The sequence below is a fragment of the Monodelphis domestica genome, chromosome 3 (genome assembly GCF_027887165.1).
Source record: "Monodelphis domestica isolate mMonDom1 chromosome 3, mMonDom1.pri, whole genome shotgun sequence".
In the NCBI taxonomy this organism is placed as follows: Eukaryota; Metazoa; Chordata; class Mammalia; order Didelphimorphia; family Didelphidae; genus Monodelphis; species Monodelphis domestica.
Window position 1 is genome coordinate 7565238 of NC_077229.1, and position 21566 is coordinate 7586803.

Consider the following 21566-nt stretch of genomic DNA (forward strand, 5'->3'; position numbering starts at 1 on the left):
GTGAGACACAAGAAGTGATGCAAAGAAAGGTCTATATATTTCTCATCACTACCTCTCCAGCCTTTCTCCTCTTCCGATTGCCTATCTTTCTCATCTTGGAAAACATAGTTAGCAATTCTCCTAATTTCGTCAAAACCCATAAAAAACCAATTTGGACAGTTACTCCGAAAATAATTTCAGACCACAGGGCATGCATTTTTTTACAAACTTTTTGTGAATGTTATTTATTATTTCTACACAGTCAATAATTCTATCGAGGAAAGTGGAGGGAGTCTCCCCCACTTCCTGCTTTAGGCACTCAAATTTAGACCAGGTTCCTGGGCATCTAGAATTTTGCTTCATAGTTTCAATTATTGCCTCCCTGCCTGTAGTGAAGTCTCTCTAACCCTCAAAAGAGTTATATCCCGAATCAGGATCCCAAGTTGGCCAATCGGCAATTCGGGGGTTATTATTAGTGTCCTGTATTATCTCTTGTTACTCCCTTTTTATTAATAATTTATCCATAAGGATGTAAAAGTCCAAATAAGAAGGATTGTAAGGCTTAACTAAGTACTTAAACTGCTTTACAACTTCCATGGGTTCTGCTTCATATGATGGTGTATTTTTCTTAAAACTGTCTATATCAGCCTGTGTAAACTTTTTGTGGTACATGACATTTACTATATCATACTCTGGGGACACTATGGGTACCTCCCTTAGAGGGAACATATGAGCTGGTTTGCTTTCTAAGGCTTCAGTTTCCATTTCTAATTTAGTTGGATTATCTGATTTAGTTGTATCCTCTAAATTAGTTGTGTCATGTTCTTTAGTTTCTGCCATAGTCCCTTTAGCCTTGAATAATTCCTCATATTGAGTTTGCATTCTATCTAGTTTAGTCTCTAGAGAGTTCACTTTTAACATTAGACCACTCTTTGCAGTAGTAGCTTGCTTGATGCTTACTTTTAAATGTTTAAACACAACTGCCAAAGATTTGATCATCATGTAAAAGTACATGATAAACAATAGTACACAGGGACATGAGAGAATAGTTGTAGGAGCGTCCATGAGAGTACTGGCATTAGAAAGTCATAGGCAAGGACATTTTTTATATATTCTGGCATAATAATGAAAATGAGAGAAGTCACATAACAGAGAAAATCCCATGGGGATTCTATGTAGTTAATTCACCAGGTTTCCTGAGAGTACAGAGTCTTTGTAACAAGTTGACTGGGAGATGGATTTTGTAGCCACCTAGAGTTCAGCTCCCTGTAACCAGAGGTCACAGTGAAACTGTCAGCTCTAGCTGCTTCCACAGACCCCCTGCTGAGGTAATGGTTCCACGTGTATAAGTTGAAAGACCCTTAAAATTAGACAGTTAGGTTCTTTGTCCTATTTACCTCACCAAACTGAAAAAATAAATTGGCGAATTAGAAAAATAAAATATTTAAATAGATGAAGTGAAGCTCAAATGTGAGCTTCCCTTCAGTGCCAGGCGCAAGGATGCTAAAGAGACTCTTACTGTACAAATAAAATATTTATTGAAACATATAAGGAAAAAGAAGGATTTCTAATTCTAAGGGATTCTAAATCCACCCAAATAAACTTCCTGGCTCTGCAATGAACCACTTCTCCTCTGTTTTCCAGGCTACACTACTCCTCCCTGATCTGACTAACCCAAATTTATATCATCTAAATAAAAACTATTGCTATTAGCCTCATAATTCTTAACCTCACCTTCAAATTATAAACTAGTAAAGGCTAGCTGGTTGAGTCTCAACAAGAATCAAGTTAGAACTAAACTAAAGACCAGATTTTTCTTTGGTCTTTTCAGAGTTAAACTATGAAAACCACAACTAATATTCAATAGTGTTTCCCAAAATGGGAAAGGAAAACACTGAGCTCCTTCAGATCTTTCCCTCAGACAGAGAGAGAGGCAAAGATGTTCTGTCCTCCAACCTTGGGAGATTCTCTGAGTGTGTGTCTCTGACAACTGCCAGAGAGAGTAACTGACACAGAAAAATGGTTATAACTGTCAACATCTGAAATCATTATGCTCTCCCAGCTCTGTTTCAAACTCCAATTCTTTTCTAAAGCATCCACTTTACTTCTTATCTCCAAACTAATAAAACAATACTTATTTTTCTAATATCCTTACAATGGGATACTGAGTTTAGGAACCATACTGTAGAAAATCAAATAATAAAAGAACTCCAAACCATTTCTAAAACAATAATAAAAAAAAAGATGCTACTTCCTTTAAGTTTATTTTAAAAGGCAGTAACACTGGAATTTGCTGTTAGGGTTAAATAAGAAACCAGTAAGTTTTTAAATGATGGACTACATAACTGGTATACCAAATTAAATAATTTTGTGTATTTATTAATGATTTTACTTTATATTAATTTTGCTGAATTTCATTTTATTCAAGTTTTTTAAATTTTATAAAATTTTTTCTTTAATTATGTTAACTTTCATCATTTTACCTTATTTATTTTTAAATTGCCTGCAGTTTTACTATTAGCCAATAGGTGGCTGGTGCACTGCCTTATGGGATGCTAAGAAAGAAAGGAAGGTCTCCCAGGACTAGGGGTGGTGCTAGGGAAGAAAAGCCCATACTGAAAATGTCAGGGTGGCCTGTAAGCAGTTGCCTTCTGGCTGCCCCTTGTGTCTTAAGGCCTCTAAAAAGATGGGAAAAGAGGAAAGATATAGAAATTACTGTCCTACTTGCTCCATTTAGCTTGCTATTCTACCTCCGTCATTAGGGTGCCCTAGCCATGCTTACAGAAAAAGTACTGCAAGCAACAAAACTGAAAAATAAGTGAGTGAAATCTGCTTTTCCCTCAGATTATCAAATATTTTCTCCTCCCATTAACCCTCACACCTCATCTCAGGGGCGAACTGTGGCTTTCTCTTTTGCCTGGGCCTCCTAGAGGGGAACTTGAGGGTGCAGTGCAGGAGACATCTGTCATGACCAGTGTCTCCTGATTTCTTGATTCTATGGCTGTTTTTTCCTGCTGCCATTTTATCCTCATGACCCAATCCACTCCATGATTTCTTTCACACAATCAGAATCTAACCACTTAATCTGTCATAATTTTTAAAAAGAGGTGGTTTTGGCCATATTAGAAAAGAGAGTGAATTGAAGGTGCATACTCATTATATATATTATATATACACATACACAAAGCTGCTGGAATGGGGGATTTCTCTACTTTCATGAGAAGAAATTAGTATCTCCCTTCAGAGGGGCACTGAACTTTTGCTAAATTTTCTATAGGAAGTTGCCAATCAAAGATTAGTAATGCTAATTGAAGCATTCTGGAGAATAAAACAAGATGTTACCCTATATAATAAAACTTTGTCTACGGCGTGGATGCTCTGAGCTTTGGGAAGTTGGTTCATCTCTATGAAAGCCTTTCCATACTGCTTACATTCACGAGGTTTCTTTCTAGTGTGAGTTTTCTGATGTCTACTAAGAGAGCACTTCTGTATGAAAGCCTTTCCACAGTGTTGACATTTAAAAGGTTTGTTTCCAGTGTGGATGCTCTGATGTGCTGCAAGAGAGGCGCTCCATGTGAAAACCTTTCCACACTGTTTACATTCATAAGGTTTCTCTCCAGTGTGGATTCTCTCATGTGAAGTAAGATTACCCCTCTGTGTGAAAGCCTTTCCACAGTGTTTACATTGATAAGGTTTCTCTCCACTGTGGATGTTTTGATGTGCATCAAGATTGTTCCTATGGGAAAAAGTCTTTTCACAGTGTTTGCATTTATAAGGTTTCACTCCAGTGTGGATGCTTTGATGTTTATCAAGAAATCTCCTCTCTCTAAAAGCCTTTCCACATTGTTTACATTCAAAAGGTTTCTCTCCAGTGTGGATGCTCTGATGCTTAGCAAGAGATCTCCTCTCTCTAAAAGTCTTTCCACACTGTTTACATTCAAAAGGTTTCTCTCCAGTGTGGATGCTCTGATGCTTAGCAAGAGATCTCTTCTCTCTAAAAGCCTTTCCACACTGTTTACATTCATAAGGTTTCTCTCCAGTGTGGATGCTCTGATGTTTAACAAGATATCTCCTCTTTTTAAAAGCTTTTCCACAGTGCTTACATTCATAAGATTTTTCTCTACTGTGGATTCGCTGATGTGCTCCAAGCTGAGAGTTCTGACTGAAAGTTCTCCCACCTCTGTCACTCACAGAAACTATCTCAACATGTTTACTTTTTGAATGTCTAATGACATCTGAACTATAGCCCAAGGCTATTCCTCCTTGGTTACTTTGATGAACGGGCTTTTCAGGTTTCTCAGGTGAATGAACAAGTCCTCCTTCTTCACGAAAGCATTTCCTATATTCACTTTCCTGACGATAGTCATTTTCTAACATCAATTTCATATACTGAGTTAGGACTGAATATTGGCTGAATTTCTCTTCAGTTTCATCAAATTCACTGTCACTCTTTGGGCTTTTATTTACCTTGATAGTAGAGTCACAGCTTTCTCTCAAAAGGAAGTCATGAAGATTCTCATTCATGCATCGTTGGGGACCAGATCCTTCCTCAAAAGGGCTCACCTTTGTAGATGAAGCTTTCACTCCACAATTAGTCTCTGCCTCTGAAAAAAACAAATAATGATATAAACACAGAAGGAAAGAGGACATATGCACACAGAACAATATGACTTCTTTCCTCTGTTGACAGAAAGTAAACTGATTTTTATTCTATTCCTCAAGTAAAAAGGAGGTTTCAAACTGTAACAAGCAGAACTACTCTCTGGATAGACCATTTGGCCATATTTGTATTTCACATACAATTACAATGAAATTCAACAATGGACCTGTGACTCAGGCAGGCCCAAGATTTTCTCTATACTTGCAACTCACGTCATGAGTAAAGAATGGAAGAATTACCTGAACAATTTCCTAGTAGTTAGACTACAACTCAAACCCACTGCATGAGCATGATTTGTCCACAGTATTCCACAATTTTTCTCCATTGGTCTTTCCATTTTTCTTGAAAAGTCACTCATCCGATATTCTTATGATTTTGTGAATGTCAGATAATCTTCCAGATATTCTGTTCTCATCATTTTGGATGCACTATCTCATGGTCAGTCTTGGTAAATTTTGTATGCAAAGCAGAGAAACATCTACTCTTTTTAACACTCATGCAGTAATTTTCAAAAGTGGAATATAAGTTTTCTTTTCTCTACAGATGCAAAGATTGTACAATATTTACTGCACACATATTAAATATTCATCTTATTTTATAATCTACCATATATTATGTTTCAAGCCCTATATTGAGTCTATCATTCATCTCTCAGGGAATGAAGAGTATGATTCAGTGTTGGCCTGCCAGCACCCAAGTCTAGCACTCCCTTCACAACAGATAAAAATCTTTTGGGATAACAGCCCTTATACACCTGCTTTCAACTCACTCACCTGGACTGGAGCTCTTTGGGTCATTTTGCTGTAGCAGATATGGTGCTTTCCCTTGCTGAAAACAGGAGATAAAATTTTCTCTAGGAACTGGAAGCCCTGAGCATGAGAAAGAAGGAAGGGATCAGGAGAGAAAAATAAATAATATGGTCCTTTTTAAGGAAAGGTGGCATGCAAGTAAGGAAGGACTATAGAACAATTTCTGTTGTATTCACTGTTGGTACATTTGTAGGAGGGCAGAAATCATGGAAACCATTTGCAACCACAAAATTCCCTCTTTATTTACTTCTTATAAGGATAGGTACACCATGCAGCCTCCATTATCTAGAAATCAAAAGCAGCTACTAGTGTAGGGGTAAGAGATCTGAACCTGGAGTCAGAAAAAGAAATCTAATCCAACCTCAGAGAGACGGTACATGAGTGACCCTGGACAAGTTACTTCACTTTAGTTTGCCTCAACTATGAATTGAGGACAATAAGACTATCAAACTCAGAGGGATTTTGTCAAATTAATGATAATTATGAACTCATTTATCCAATAGAGGAAAAAGAGCAGGTATTTTCAAAAGCTTATTCCCTTCCTTTCATTCCTATCATGTGTCCTGGGATTTCAGGGAAGAATGTAGGAATAAGGATGAATTTACTAGAATAAACAAAATGACAGGTTGTGAACTTTAATACTTTTAAAAATTTCATTCCTGGAGGACTTCCGGTTAAGATGGCGGCTTAGAGAAAGCTAAAGTCCAGATCTCCTGAAACCCTTCCTTACCGATCTCAAACCCAATGCTCCTAGGGCACCAAAATTCAAAACAATCAACAGCATAGACCCCGGGAGTCCTCCTCCTGGACCTGGACCTGAATCAAAAGGTACAGCCACCCCCAAAAGCCAGAACCCGAGACCACTCGGACCTAAGGGGTAGGCAGAAGGAAGGTCCTAGGACCCATCTCCCCCAACCCAGAGCGCCGAGTCCGAGTCCGAGGCAGCAGAGGCAACCTCAGAGCCCCACGGCCTGCTACTCTGAAGGCCACATCCTGAAAACAACCTAACCCAGTCGAGGGGGCACCCAGACAGCAGGGAAACAGTGAGGGATGGGGGAGCGCGTAACCCCCTGGCTGGATCCTTCCATCGGAGTCTCACGAAAAAAGTCCCTGCCTCAAGGCATACTAAATTCAACCCAGGGAAAGCTAATCTCATTAGGAGCTCTCTGAGCTCTGGGAAGCCGCGGCCCCTCCCCCCGCGGAATGCAGGAGCTGGCCGGCTAAGGCACAGGAACAAGGGCCAAGCTAGGCTTAGAGTGTGGAAGTAAGGCAACGGAGAAGCATCAGGAGGGTGCCGAGGAGAGTAGGGCAGTAACAGGGGCACACCAGCAACTCCTGGCTTCCAGGGAAGACAGAACAACAACTGCATAGAACGGACAATCTGCCTAGGGCTAAAACCTCTGAACACCAGACAGAGATAAGAAAAGCTAGTCCCCCCCACTCAGATAGAGATGGCAAACTCCACAGAAGCACAAAAGTCCCAAAATTCAAAAAGAAACAAGAAGGGGGCGACCTTGGACACATTTTATGGAGCAAAAATACAAAACACAGAGGAGATAGAAGAGGAAACACAAGCAAATGCTCTGAAACCTTCCAAAGGAAATGGAAACTCTCCACAAACCCATGAAGAATTTGAATCTGAAATGATCAAAAAGATGGAAGCCTTCTGGGAGGAAAAGTGGGAAATAATGCAAAAGAAATTCACGCATCTACAAAACCAGTTTGACCAAACTGTAAAAGAAAACCAGGCTTTAAAGCAAGAACTAATAAAGCAAAGCCAAAAGAGCAAGAAATTGGAAGAGAACATAAAATATCTCACTGACAAAGTGACAGATTTGGAAAATAGAGGGAGAAGAGATAATTTAAGAATAAGTGGACTTCCAGAAAAGCCAGAAATAAACAGCAAACTCGACATCGTAATACAAGAGATAATCAAAGAAAATTTCCCAGAGATTCTACAACAAGGGGGCAATACAGCCACTGACAGAGCTCACAGAACATCTTCTACACTAAACCCCAAAAAGATAATTCCCAGGAATGTAATTGCCAAATTCCAAAACTCTCAAACAAAAGAAAAAATCCTGCAAGAAGCCAGAAAAAGACAATTTAGATATAAAGGAATGCCAATCAGGGTCACACAAGACCTTGCAAGTTCTACTCTAAATGATCGTAAGGCATGGAACATGATCTTCAGAAAGGCAAGAGAGCTGGGTCTTCAACCAAGAATCAGCTATCCAGCAAAACTGACTATATACATCCAAGGGAAAGTATGGGCATTCAACAAAATAGAAGATTTCCAACTTTTTGCAATGAAAAGACCAGAGATCTGTGGAAAGTTCGATATCGAAAATCAAAGAGCATGGAATACCTGAAAAGGTAAATATGAAGGAAAGGGAAAAGGAGAAAAATGTTTTCTTCTTTTACTCAAACTCTCTTCTATAAGGACTACATTTATATCAATCTATGTATACTAACATGTGGGGACAATGTAATGTGTAAATAGGGGGAAAAGAAAGACCAAATAGAATAATCGTTCTCACACAAAGATTCACATGGGAAGGGGAGGGGAAGAAAACTCCTATAAGAAGGAGAGGAAGAGAGTTTTTACTTAAACCTTACTCTCAGGGAAATCAATTCTGAGAGGGAAAAACATCCAGATCCATTGGGATCTTGAATTCTATCTTACCCAACAAGGGTAGGGAGAAGGGAAAACCAAGGGGGGGAGGGGGAGAGGGAAAACAAAAGGGGAGGGACTAAAAAGGGAAACATATCAAGGGAGGGGACAAGAGGGACCAATTTAAAGTAAATCACTGGACTAAAAGGTAGAGCTGAAGAAGAAAAGGTTAGAACCAGGGAAGGATATCAAAATGCCAGGGAGTCCACAAATGACAGTCATAACTTTGAACGTGAATGGGATGAACTCACCCATAAAATGTAGACGAATAGCAGAATGGATTAGAATCCAAAACCCTACCATATGTTGTCTCCAAGAAACACACATGAGGAGGGTTGACACCCACAAGGTCAGAATTAAAGGATGGAGTAAGACCTTCTGGGCCTCAACTGACAGAAAGAAGGCAGGAGTGGTAATCATGATATCTGATAAAGCCAAAGCAAAAATAGACCTGATCAAAAGGGATAGGGAAGGTAATTATATTTTGTTAAAAGGGACTTTAGATAATGAGGAAATATCACTAATCAACATGTATGCACCAAATAATATAGCACCCAAATTTCTAATGGAGAAACTAGGAGAATTGAAGGAAGAAATAGACAGTAAAACCATATTAGTGGGAGACTTAAACCAACCATTATCAAATTTAGATAAATCAAACCAAAAAATAAATAAAGAGGTGAAAGAAGTGAATGAAATCTTAGAAAAATTAGAATTAATAGACATATGGAGAAAAATAAATAGGGATAAAAAGGAATACACCTTCTTCTCAGCACCACATAGAACATTCACAAAAATTGACCATACAGTAGGTCACAGAAACATAGCACACAAATGCAGAAGAGCAGAAATAATAAATACAGCCTTCTCAGATCACAAGGCAATAAAAATAATGATCAGTAAAGGTACATGGAAAACCAAATCAAAAACTAATTGGAAATTAAACAATATGATACTCCAAAATCTTTTAGTTAGAGAAGAAATTATAGAAACAATTAATAATTTGATCGAGGAAAATGACAATGGCGAGACATCCTTTCAAACCTTTTGGGATGCAGCCAAAGCCTTAATCAGAGGTAAATTCATATCCCTGAGTGCATATATCAACAAACTAGGGAGAGCAGAGATCAATCAATTGGAAATGCAAATAAAAAAACTCAAAAGTTATCAAATTAAAACCCCCCAGCAGAAAACCAAACTAGAAATCCTAAAAATCAAGGGAGAAATTAATAAAATAGAAAGTGATAGAACTATTGATTTAATAAATAAGACAAGAAGCTGGTACTTTGAAAAAACAAACAAAGTAGACAAAGTACTGGTCAATCTAATTAAAAAAAGGAAGGAAGAAAAGCAAATTAAAAGCATCAAAGATGAAAAGGGGGACAGCACCTCTGATGAAGAGGAAATTAAGGCAATCATTAGAAATTACTTTGCCCAATTATATGGCAATAAATACACCAATTTAGATGATATGGATGAATATATACAAAAATACAAACTGCCTAGACTAAAAGAAGAGGAAATAGAATTCTTAAATAATCCCATATCAGAAAATGAAATCCAACAAGCCATCAAAGAACTTCCTAAGAAAAAATCCCCAGGGCCTGATGGATTCACCAGTGAATTCTATCAAACATTCAGAGAACAGTTAATCCCAATACTATACAAACTATTTGACATAATAAGCAAAGAGGGAGTTCTACCAAACTCCTTTTATGACACAAACATGGTACTGATTCCAAAACCAGGCAGGTCAAAAACAGAGAAAGAAAACTATAGACCAATCTCCCTAATGAATATAGATGCAAAAATCTTAAATAGGATACTAGCAAAAAGACTCCAGCAAGTGATCAGAAGGATCATTCACCATGATCAAGTAGGATTCATACCAGGGATGCAGGGCTGGTTCAACATTAGGAAAACCATCCACATAATTGACCACATCAACAAACAAACCAACAAGAATCACATGATTATCTCAATAGATGCAGAAAAAGCCTTTGATAAAATACAACACCCATTCCTATTAAAAACACTAGAAAGCATAGGAATAGAAGGGTCATTCCTAAAAATAATAAACAGTATATATCTAAAACCATCAGCTAATATCATCTGCAATGGGGATAAACTAGATGCATTCCCAATAAGATCAGGAGTGAAACAAGGATGCCCATTATCACCTCTACTATTTGACATTGTACTAGAAACACTAGCAGTAGAAATTAGAGAAGAAAAAGAAATTGAAGGCATCAAAATAGGCAAGGAGGAGACCAAGTTATCACTCTTTGCAGATGACATGATGGTCTACTTATAGAATCCAAGAGATTCAACCAAAAAGCTAATTGAAATAATCAACAACTTTAGCAAAGTTGCAGGATACAAAATAAACCCACATAAGTCATCAGCTTTTCTATATATCTCCAACACAGCTCAGCAGCAAAAACTAGAAAAAGAAATCCCATTCAAAATCACCTTAGACAAAATAAAATACCTAGGAATCTATCTCCTGAGACAAACACAGGAACTGTGGCAGTGGAAACACCGAGGAAAAGTAACTGCCTGACTACAGCAATTGAGGGGACATGACAGAGGAGAGACTCTAAATGAAACTCTAATGCAAATATTGACAACATGGAAATGGGTTCTAATCAAGAACACATGTGACACCCAGTGGAATCACGGGTCGGCTATGGGGGGAGGGGAGGAGGAAAAGAAAATGATCTTTGTCTTTAATGAATAATGCTTGGAAATGATCAAATAAAATATTATTTAAAAAAATTTCACTCCCATATAGTTATGGAAATAATCCATTTACTTTATTCTTTATATGTTTACTTCTATATATCAAATATATTTAATATAAAAAACATCTCTCAGATCCAGAGAGGTGGAGTGAAGATGGTGTCTTAGATGCAGTAAAATGCGTACCTTTGAAAACCCTTCCATACCAATCAAAAACACAGTGCTCAAAGGGGACAGAAAACCAAATCTAACAACAGGACAGAGCTAGGGAACCCTCCTGCTGGATTCAACTTAAAATGTGCACCCCCCAAAAGCCTGAAATCTTGAACACTATGGTTTAAGGGAAAGGAAGAAGGAAGGTCTCAGGATCCCTCCACTACCTACAGTGCTGAAGCAACAGTGGTTGCTTGAATCTCTGGGAGGGGAGGGTGATAGTCCAGAGAGAGTGCCTTGCTGGCAGGGCAGTGCTAGGGTCAAGACATTGAACACAGGGGCAGGGAGGCAGCTGGAGGAGAGGATCAGAGAAGGCAGACTAGTCCCAGCCAAAACATTCCATCTTTGCCCACTCCCCCTCGAGGTTTTGGCCTCAGAGTATATCCAGCTCTGCAGATCAACCCTGCCCTGGATTAATCTTACCAAAAGGCATAAAAGAAGCCTTCAGAGTGCAGGTAAGCTCAAACTACAACACCTCTCCCCTACAGAGTGTTCTGAGAGCCTTGCTGACTAAGCTCCAAGGACAAAGGCTGAAACTACTACAGGATACAACCTTCATGACAGGGTGGGAAGCTCAGCTCATTTTTAGCTTCTATTGCCAGCTGAGGAAGATCTTACCTCAGGGCTCATCAATACCATTAGCCTAACTTGGTCAATCGGCAGAGCAGAGAAGAAGCCCTTTCAGTAAAGAATAGCCCAAACCCACAGATCCAGCAAATAAACAGAGGAGCAAGAAAACAGCCAATGATGGGGGAAAGAAGAAAAAATGTGAGTAAACAACAGAAAAAAAAAGAAATTACAATCAACAGTTTCTATCCAGGTAATGAAGAAAGAGCAAATGGAACAGAAGAAGTTCGAGGAAAACCAAGCAAAAACACAGAAACTTCAGTGAATTGGACATAGGCTTTGGAAGAACTCAAAATACAATTCAAAAAACAATTAAGAGAAGCTGAAGACAACTGGGAAAAGAACTTAAAAAGCAAAATAAGTAATCTGGAAACAGAGGCATATGAACTAAATCAAGAAAAAAGTGTCTTTAAAGCCAAAATTAACCAGCTTAAAAATGAGGCAAAGAAGATGAAAGATGAGGCAAAGAAGATGAAATATGGCCTATAAAGAAAAACAGACCAGGAGGAGGATGACCAAAAAGTCAGGAATTAAATTAAATCTTTAAAAATTAGAATCCAACAACTAGAAGCAAATGACTTCACAAGGCAGCAAGAATATATAAAACTCAAAAAAATCAAAAGAATGAAAAAATTGAGGAAAATATGAAACATCTAATTGACAAAACGTCAGATGTGAAAACAGATCCAGGAGAGACAATTTAAAAATTATTGGATTACAGGAAGATCATGACAACAGAAAAAGTCTAGACATCATTTTACAGGACGTTATCCAAGAAAATTGCCCCAACATTCTCGGTCAAGAGGGAAAAGTAGAGATTGAAAGAATCCACAGATTATCTACTGTATTTAATCCTCAATTGACAACACCCAAGAATGTTATAGCCAAATTCAAGAACTACCAGATATAAGAGAGTAATACTGCAGAAAACCTGGAGAAACAGATGCAATGAATAGAACCTTAGAGATCCATCCATCAAGGAAAAATTCCAAGGTAGAATGTGGCCTGGAGAAGGCAGTTCAAACAGGAACACACAAACTCCTTCTTTCTGACTCCTTTTCCTGATACTTGAGGAAGAGCTAAGGAGATTTTTCTGCCTTTTGGGTATTGATTTCTCTCTGAGATTTTTGGAGTTTGACTCTGAAGACCTTTCAAAGCTGTTGAGGACATCCCTCTCAAAAAATTTTATAATTTTACTTACTCATTTAAAATTTATTATAGATCAGGGAATATCCTAAACCCCTCTCTCCTATCCAAATTCCCTTATCCCTCCTTCCTTAAAATAAATCCCATTTCTAACAATTTAAAGATCGAGATATCTGTAAGGTTTTCAGTCAACTTACTCAGACTGAATCCCAGCTTGACTCCAACTGAAAAGAATACAGAAGTTGGTGGGAGGGGAGGAGGGAGACAGTTGTCTGACTCCTCACTACTGTATTGCTCAGTGTGCTTGCTCAGCGAATCTATATTACAATAAACCACCCAACAAAATTAACACCTAATACAAAGACCAAGGAAAAAATATTACAAAAAAACATTAAAAGCTGCTAAGAAGTCATTTAGGTTCCACAGTAAGGATAACAGGATGTGGCTGCATCTACACTGAAGGACCAGAAGGCATAGAATATAATATTCTGGAAAGTAAGGGACTTGGGTCTACAACCAAGAATGAACTACCCAGAAAAACTGACTATATTCTTACGGGTGAAAGTATGGTCATTTAATGAAATAGAAGACTTCCAAGCATTCATAAAGAAAAGACCTGGCTTAAACTGAAAATTTGGTGCCCAAACCCAAAACTCAAAAGAATCACTAATAGGTAATTAAGAAAGGGAAAAGAAAAAAAAACACAAACTTTTTTTTTAAGGAACCCAATATGTTAAAATGATCCATATTCCCATAAGAACAGATGATACTGGTAACTCTTAAAAATTGTATTATCACCTGGGTTGCTAGAAGAATTATACTTGGAGAGAAGAGAGACAAACTGCATAGGATGAAATGTGAAAATACATACATACATACATATATATATACATATACATATATATATAACTAAAGGTAAAAAAAGAGGTTAATACTAAGAGAAATGGGAAAAGAGAACAAATGGGGAACATCTATATTTCATAAAGAAGCTCATGGCAGGAGAGGGGGAGAACACCAATACACTGGAAGGATAAAGAGGTTGGAGATAGGAAATACTTAATTCTTATGTGCATTGAAATGGACTCAAAGAGGGAAAAACAATCAGATCCATTGGGGGAGAGAATTGATTTGTGCCCTATAGAGAAGTAGAAGGGTAACAAATGTACTAGTGGGGAGGGAAGCATTACAAAGGATGGAGAGTATGGGGATAGTTTAAAAAGACCCCAAGGAAAAATAAGAGGGGAATAAGAAGGTGGGGATAGAGAAAAAGGAAAGTAATATAAGGGTAGAAATTAAGGGGAATGATTAAAAACAAAATACTGCTGTAGAAGGAAATAGTGAAAGAAAGGGCAGAACTAGGAGAGAAAATTAAAATGTTGGGGAATACACAGGTGGTAATCATAACTCTGAAAGTGAATGGGATGAACTGATCCATAAAATGAAAACAAATACGAGAGTGGATTAGAAACCAAAATCCTATCATACGTTACTCTATAAGAAACACACATGATGTAGGTACACACACACAGGGTAAAGTTAAAATGCTGGAGCAAAATATATTGGGCATTAATTGAGAAAAAGAAGGCAGTCCCAATCATGATATCTGACAAAGCCAAAGTAAAGAAAGGTCTAGATATGGAAGGTAATTACATCCTGATAAAAGCAGTATAGACAATGAGGAAATATGTATTCAACATGTATGCACCAAATGATATAACATCCAAATTTGTAAAGGAGTAGCCAGTAGATCTCAAGGACTAAATAGAGAGTAAAATTATACTACTTGGTGACCCGAACTGTCTTCTATCAGATCTAGATAAATCAAACCAAAAAATAAATGACAGGAAAGAGATGTGAATGAAATCTTGGAAAAAGTTGAGATAATAGATATGTGGAGAAAATAAACAGGGTCAAAAAGGACTATACCTTCTTTTCAGCAGCACATCATACATTCACAAAGATTGACCATGTACTAGGGCATAAAAACAATGAAAACAAGTGCAAAAGAGAAGAAATAACAAATGCATCCTTTTCAGATGATAATGCAATAACAATAATAATTAGTAAGGGTATGTGGAAAGGCAAATCAAAAATTAATTGGAAATTAAGTAATATGAATATCCAAAATTAGTTAAAGAACAAATCATAGAAACTATTAATAATTTCATTGACGAAAATTACAATGATGAGACATCCTTCCAAAATCTATGGGATGCAGTACTCAGGGGGAAATTTGCATCTTTGAGTGCACATATTAACAAATTAGAGAGAGCAGATGTCAATGAATTGGGCATGCAAATGAAAAAAACTAGAAAGTGAACAAGTAGCTCAGTGTATTGAGAGTAAGGCCCAGATGGGAGGTTCTGGATTCAAATCTGGCCTCAGACACTTCCCAGTTGTATGACCTTGGGCAAGTCACTTAACTCCCATTGTCTACCCCTAACCACTCTTTTGTCTTTGAAACAATACCAAGTATTGATTCTAAGACAGAAGGGAAGAGTTTAAAAAATCCCTAGATGAAAGCTAAATTAGAGATCCTAAAAATTAACAAAGAAATTAATAAAATCAAAAGGAAAAGAACTATTGAATTAATAAATAAGACTAGAAGCTGTATAGCATTGGGATTAGTTGTTCTTTGAATGTTTGATAGAATTCACTTGTGAATCCTTCCATTTGTTGATAAACAAAATAGACAAAGTAGTGGTCAATCTAATTAAAAATAGGAAAGACAATAACAAAATTAACTGTATCAAAGATGAGAAGGGTGACCTCACCTCTAATGATGAGGAAATTAAGGTAATCATTAAAAACTATTTTGCCCAATTATATAGCAATAAATATGGAAATCTAGGTGATATTGATGAATGTTTACAAAAATATAAATAGCTTTGATTGACAGAAGAAATAGAATACCTAAATAATCCCATATCAGAAAAAGAAATTGAACAAGCCATCAAAAAACTCCCTAAGAAAAAATCCCCAGGACCAGATGGATTCACAAGTGAATTCTATCAAACATTTGAAGAACAACTAATCCCAATACAATATAAACTATTTGACATAATAAGCAAAGAAGGAGTTTTACCAAGTTGCTTTTATTACAAAATTGTGGTACTAATTCCAAAATCAGGTAAACAGAAAGAAAACTGTAGACCAATCTCCTTAATGAACATAGATGCAAAAATCTTAAATAGAATACTGACAAAAAGACTTAAAAGTGATCACGAGGGTTATTCATTATGAGCAGGTAGGATTTATACCAGAAAAGCAAGGATGGTTCAATATTAGGAAAACCATCAACATAACTGACCATATCAACAAGTAAACCAATAAAAATCACATGATTATTTCAATAGAGGCAGAAAGAGTCTTTGACAAAATATAACCCTCTTTCCTATTGAAAACACTAGAAAATATAGGAATAGAAGGGCCTTTCCTAAAAATAATAAATATTATATCTAAAACCATCAGCAAGCATCATCTGCAATAGGAATAAATTAGAAACATTCCAAATAAGGTCAGGAGTGAAACAAGGATGCCCATTATCACCTCTATGATTTAACATGGTACTAGAAACACTAGCAGTAGCAATTAGAGAAGAAAAAGAAATTGAAGGTACTATGGTAATAAGGAGACTAAACTATCCCTCTTTGCAGATGATATGATGGTCTACTTAAAGAATCCTAGAGAATCCAGTAAAAAGCTAGTAGAAATAATCAAATTTAGCAAAGTTGCAGGATATAAAACAAACCCACATAAGTCATCAGCATTTCTATATATTTCCAACACATCTCAGCAGCAAGAATTAGAAAAAGAAATTCCTTTTAAAATCACCACACGCATTGTAAAATACTTAGGAATCTATCTGCCAAGACAAACACCGGAACTATATGAACACAACTACAAAACACTTTCCACATAATTGAAACTAGATCTAAATATCTGGAAAAACATTAATTGCTCATGGGTGGGACAAGCTAACATAATAAATATGACAATGCTACCCAAACTAATTTACTTGTTTAGTGCCATGCCCATCAAACAACCAAGAAACTTTTTTACTGAATTAGAAAAAACCATAACAAAGTTCATTTGGAAGAACAAAAGATCGAGAATATTAAGGGAAATAATGAAAAAAAAATAAAGGCAGGAGACCTTGCAGTCCCAGGTCTCAAACTATACTATGAAGCAGTGATCATCAAAACAGTTTGGTACAGTGTAAGAGACAGAAGGGAGGATCAGTGGAATAGACTTGGGGTAAGTGACCTCAGCAAGACAGTCTATGATAAAGTCTATGATAAAAATAGATCCCAGCGTTTAGAACAAAAATCCAGTATTTGACAAAAACTGCTGGGAAAACTGGAAAACAGTATGGGAGAGATGAGGTTTAGATCAATGTCTCACACTCTACACCAAGATAAATTGAGAATGGGTGAATAACTTGAGTATAAAGAAGGAAACTAAGTAAATTAGGTGAACACAGAATAGTATATACTTGTAAGATCTTAGGGAAAGGAAAGGTTTTAAGACCAAGAAAGAGTTAGAAAAAATTACAAAATGTAAATTAAATTATTTTGATTACAATAAAGTTTTTGTACAAACAAAACCAATGCAACCAATATTAGAAGGGAAGCAACAAACTGGGAAAAAATCTTTCTAACAAAAACCTCTGACAAAGGTCTAATTACTCAAATTTATAAGGAGCTAAAACAATTGTACAAAACACCAACGATTCCTCCATTGATAAATGGGTAAGGGATATGAATAGGTAATTTTCGGGTAAAGAATTCAAAATTATTAATGAGTACATGAAAAAATGTTCTAGACTGCCTGCCCTTTGATCCAGCCATAGAATTGCTGGCTTTGTACCACAAAGAGATAATAGGGAAAAAGACTTGTACCAAAATATTCATCACAGCGCTCTCTGTGGTGGCAAAAATATTGGAAAATGAGGGGATGCCCTTCTATTGGGAAATGGTTGAACAAATTGTGGTATATGCTGGTGATTGAATACTATTATGCTCAAAGGAATGATAAAACTGGAGGAATTCTTTGTCAGTGGAATGACCTTCAGGAATTGATGCAGAGTGAAAGGAGCAGAACCAGGAGAACATTGTACACAGAAACTGATACATTGTGGTACAATCGAATGTAATGGAATTTTCTACTAGCAGCAGTACAATGATTCAGAACAATTCAGAGGGACTTATGAGAAAGAACGCTTTCCACATCCAGAGAAAGAACTGTGGGAGTAGAAACACAGAAGAAAAACTGCTTGATCACATGGGTTGATGGGAATATGACTGGAGATGTGGACTCTCAATAATCCTCCTAGTGCAAATATCAATGGTATGAAAATGGGTCTTGATCAAGGATATATATAAAACCCATTGGAATTACTCATTGGCTACTAGAGCAGGATGGGAGGAGGGAGGAAAAATACATGATTCATGCAACGGGGGAGGGGAACCACTCTAAATTAATTAACTTAAAAAAAGAAATCATTGGTTTCTTTTTGGTCTATTCTAATTTTAAAGGATGATTTTCTTAGATGACCTTTTGATTCTTTTTTTTCATTTCATCCATTTTATTTTTTGTGGAATTCTTTTCTTCATTGGATTTTTCTGCTTTTTTGCCACTTGGCCAATTTTGCTTTTTAAGCATCTATTTTATTTTTGCATTACTTCCCTTTCTTTTCTCCAGTTTTCTTCCACTTCTCTTATTTGATTTTTGAATTTTTTTTCAACTCTTCCAGCCCCTGAGACCAATTCCCATTATTATTTGAAGTTTTGCATGTAGAGGCTTTTGTATCCCAATGCTGTTTGCTCATTTTCTGGGACTCTCCCCAACTCAGACTTTCACTCAGTTCCCAGGGTATTCTCTTAATTTTCTGTTTTTCCTTGCTGCTCCCTTCAACTGTGGTTATGGTTTTCTATCACCTTTATTTCTTCCAAGGTGGTTCCATGGCCTGTGGGCTGAGCCCTCTGAAAGCTGCTGATTTAGTCACCTCTAGAGACTGCTGCTGGCTTTCAGGGCTGAGAGAACTGGGAGCTACATTGCCCTGGGGCTACAGGCTTTACAAGAGACTTGAACTGGCCAAGTGACTTTGGGACCTCACTACAGCCTGGTGCCAAGCTTTTGTTTTCAAAGGGGTTGTCATAGGAGGAGCTAATAATGAAGGTTTAAGAAGGTTCCTGGAGTCTCAAATTTGGCTTATGCCCATGTTAAGAACCTAGAGCAGTAGTTGGGGGTTGGATTGTCTGCATTCCTCTGTGTGTAGTTTTAAATACAGTTCCCCTCTTATCCCTTAAAATAGACCCTGTCTACCTTTCTAGTTGTTTTCCTCAGGAGAGCCACCTCACTCTTACCCATGTTTGTTCTGTGACTGTAGTCACTGAAAAGGACATTTTTAGCTTGCTTTGACATTCTAAGGGCAGGTCCAGCTTCTGCTACACTGCCTTCTTGGCTTTGTCTCTCCCATTAATACTTAATATTAAGAATTCCTTTCTAAAGATCAGACTCAGCCCAAAGGGAAAGGGGCTCTGCCAACAACATATAGAGGGTTCCCTTCAATGCCCATCTTCAAGTAAAAGCTGTCTGGCTATAAAGAGAGGATTTGCACACAAATTTCAGGTCCAATTAGAGGCTGGCTAGATGACTTATGAGATTAGCTTCAAGAATAGAAATCTATTTAGAAATAGAAATAGAAACCGGTTTACATTTAGAAATAGAAACCAGTTTACGTTTTCACCTGAAGCTATCCAGAATAGAGAAGAAACAATTTTGGGGGCAAGAAAGGAAAGTCCTACCTTTCCCTAACATAATTAAAAGCTATTTTTTTAAAATTAAAAGCATGCACAAGGAGAATCCTGGGCAGAGATCATCACTTCTGCTTTTTTAATCACTGACAAAGGCTCAAAATCCTGCACATCTGGCTTCAAATAAAGACATTCTCTTAATGGCAGATTCAGAATTAACACAGGAAATGATCCTTACCCACAGAGAGTAGATTCTGCACATTCTCCAGCATGACCTCTAGGTGCAGGGCTTTCTGAGAATGGTCCAGTAGACACCACTCTTCCTGGGTGAAGTCCACAGCCACATCCTTAAATGTTATTGACCCCTAAACCAACAAAGTCACAAGTTTTAGAGACCAGAATTCATCTAGTACAACCCTCATCAACTGACTGGAGGAAACTGAAGCACACAAGGATTTTACCCAAACTCTGAACCTTAATAGCAAGGATTTTACCCAAACTCTGAACCTTAATAGGTGTCAGAGCCATCAGTGGAGACCTGTCATTCAGAGCCCAATGAAATACTGACAAAGGCACTTTGAGTCTTTAGTGAGAATCATGTCGTGAAGGGTAAAATCTGGAGAAGTATCTTACTCTGAAATGCTTTTCCCTATGGAATCAGGGAGATGGTGTGGTAGAGGCATGCATGCAAAGGACAGAAGCTGGATATGGATCATCTGTCAGTCAAATGAAGATTCCATTTGGAATGTGACTGGGAAATGGTTGGAGGGAAGAACCAACTGCTTGACTGGATTTCAGGGTCTTTGGCTGATGGTGCTTACCCTGAAGAAAGAAGTTGGTTTCATCTCTGGGACTTGGGATAATCAAGTTGGAAGTGACCTGGCTGATTTGAAGGAAGGAGGACAATAATCCTTATATATCTCTCTGTCTGGCTCTGTTTCATAATAGTGACTGAATTGCCATGTCTTTCAATATCCTCCAATCTAATACTCACTGTAGAGAATAAGGATATCCCACCCCACTTACCTCCATCCTCTATCCTTATCCTGTCTTCCTCAAATAAACCCTTTGTTTGACAAAGAAGATTAAGAACTATTTCATTTGAACCTCACATCTCACACTGAGTGACTTGAGGGAGACTGAAGAAGTGGGAAGGGGAGGCTGAAAGGCTTCTGAAGAGGGAGGTACAAAAGGGAGGAGGTTAGGCAAAAAGAAGATAACTATCTGATCCATTAGTTATCTAGTATACCATCAAATATACCCTCACAATATCATCTATTACAGATTGGCACCTCTAAAAGACTGAATTTTACAATCCCTAAGAAACAGCAGAAAAATATGTTTTAAGAAAATATTCTGTGGAGCTGTTGTGATGGCAGCCATTACTGGATTTTGGGTTATAACATCCTCTATAGCAAAATGATCAGAATGAATTTTGATTTTCTGGATTACACTGGTAATACCACCATGTTCATACTCCAGTTGCCATTTCAATCTGAAATTTTGCCTCAAGTTTACATCATTTCTATGGCAGCTTTACAGACTTTGACCTATTGAAGAATATCTATAGATTTGTGATCCCCAAAAAGGCAGCACAATTAATGGTGGTGGATACTAACACGGAAAATGTTATTAAGAACATGTTTGAAGAATTTATCAAGGCTAAAGGGCTAGACCAGATCAGCGACAAGAACAATAGCCAGACAGATTGTGCACCCAAAGAGAAAGAGAGAAAGGCAAAGAAAACAAAGGTTAATGCACAGGGAAATTTCGTGTCAAGGACACTAAGTCTAAGAGTGAACCTGAAAAAATTTTTCCACTGAAGGAGGTCACTAAATTATCAAGCACAGCTGGCATGTTACAATCAAAAGTGCATAGACAGTTTACATCCCAGGAACTTGATTCACTGAAGAAATGATTTCCAAAATTTATTGATTAGCCTTTTAAGATGCAGAAAA

The 21566-nt window shown here is 37.4% G+C and overlaps 1 protein-coding gene across 6 annotated transcripts in view; it reads right to left on the minus strand.

Annotated features, from left to right (window-relative positions):
- Positions 1 to 1494: 1494 nt before the first annotated feature.
- Positions 1495 to 21566, minus strand: part of LOC103104742 (zinc finger protein OZF-like) — a 59844-nt gene continuing 39772 nt past the window's right edge. For all 6 annotated transcript variants that reach the window (XM_016433034.2, XM_016433035.2, XM_056820473.1 and 3 more), the window contains 3 exons: positions 19847 to 19973; positions 5413 to 5508; positions 1495 to 4583 (listed from right to left, as the gene is read on the minus strand). In XM_016433034.2, coding sequence (XP_016288520.1) covers positions 3268 to 4583; positions 5413 to 5508; positions 19847 to 19973 — 1539 coding nt within the window. In that variant the 3' untranslated portion in view covers positions 1495 to 3267. The remainder of the gene's footprint in view (positions 4584 to 5412; positions 5509 to 19846; positions 19974 to 21566) is intronic.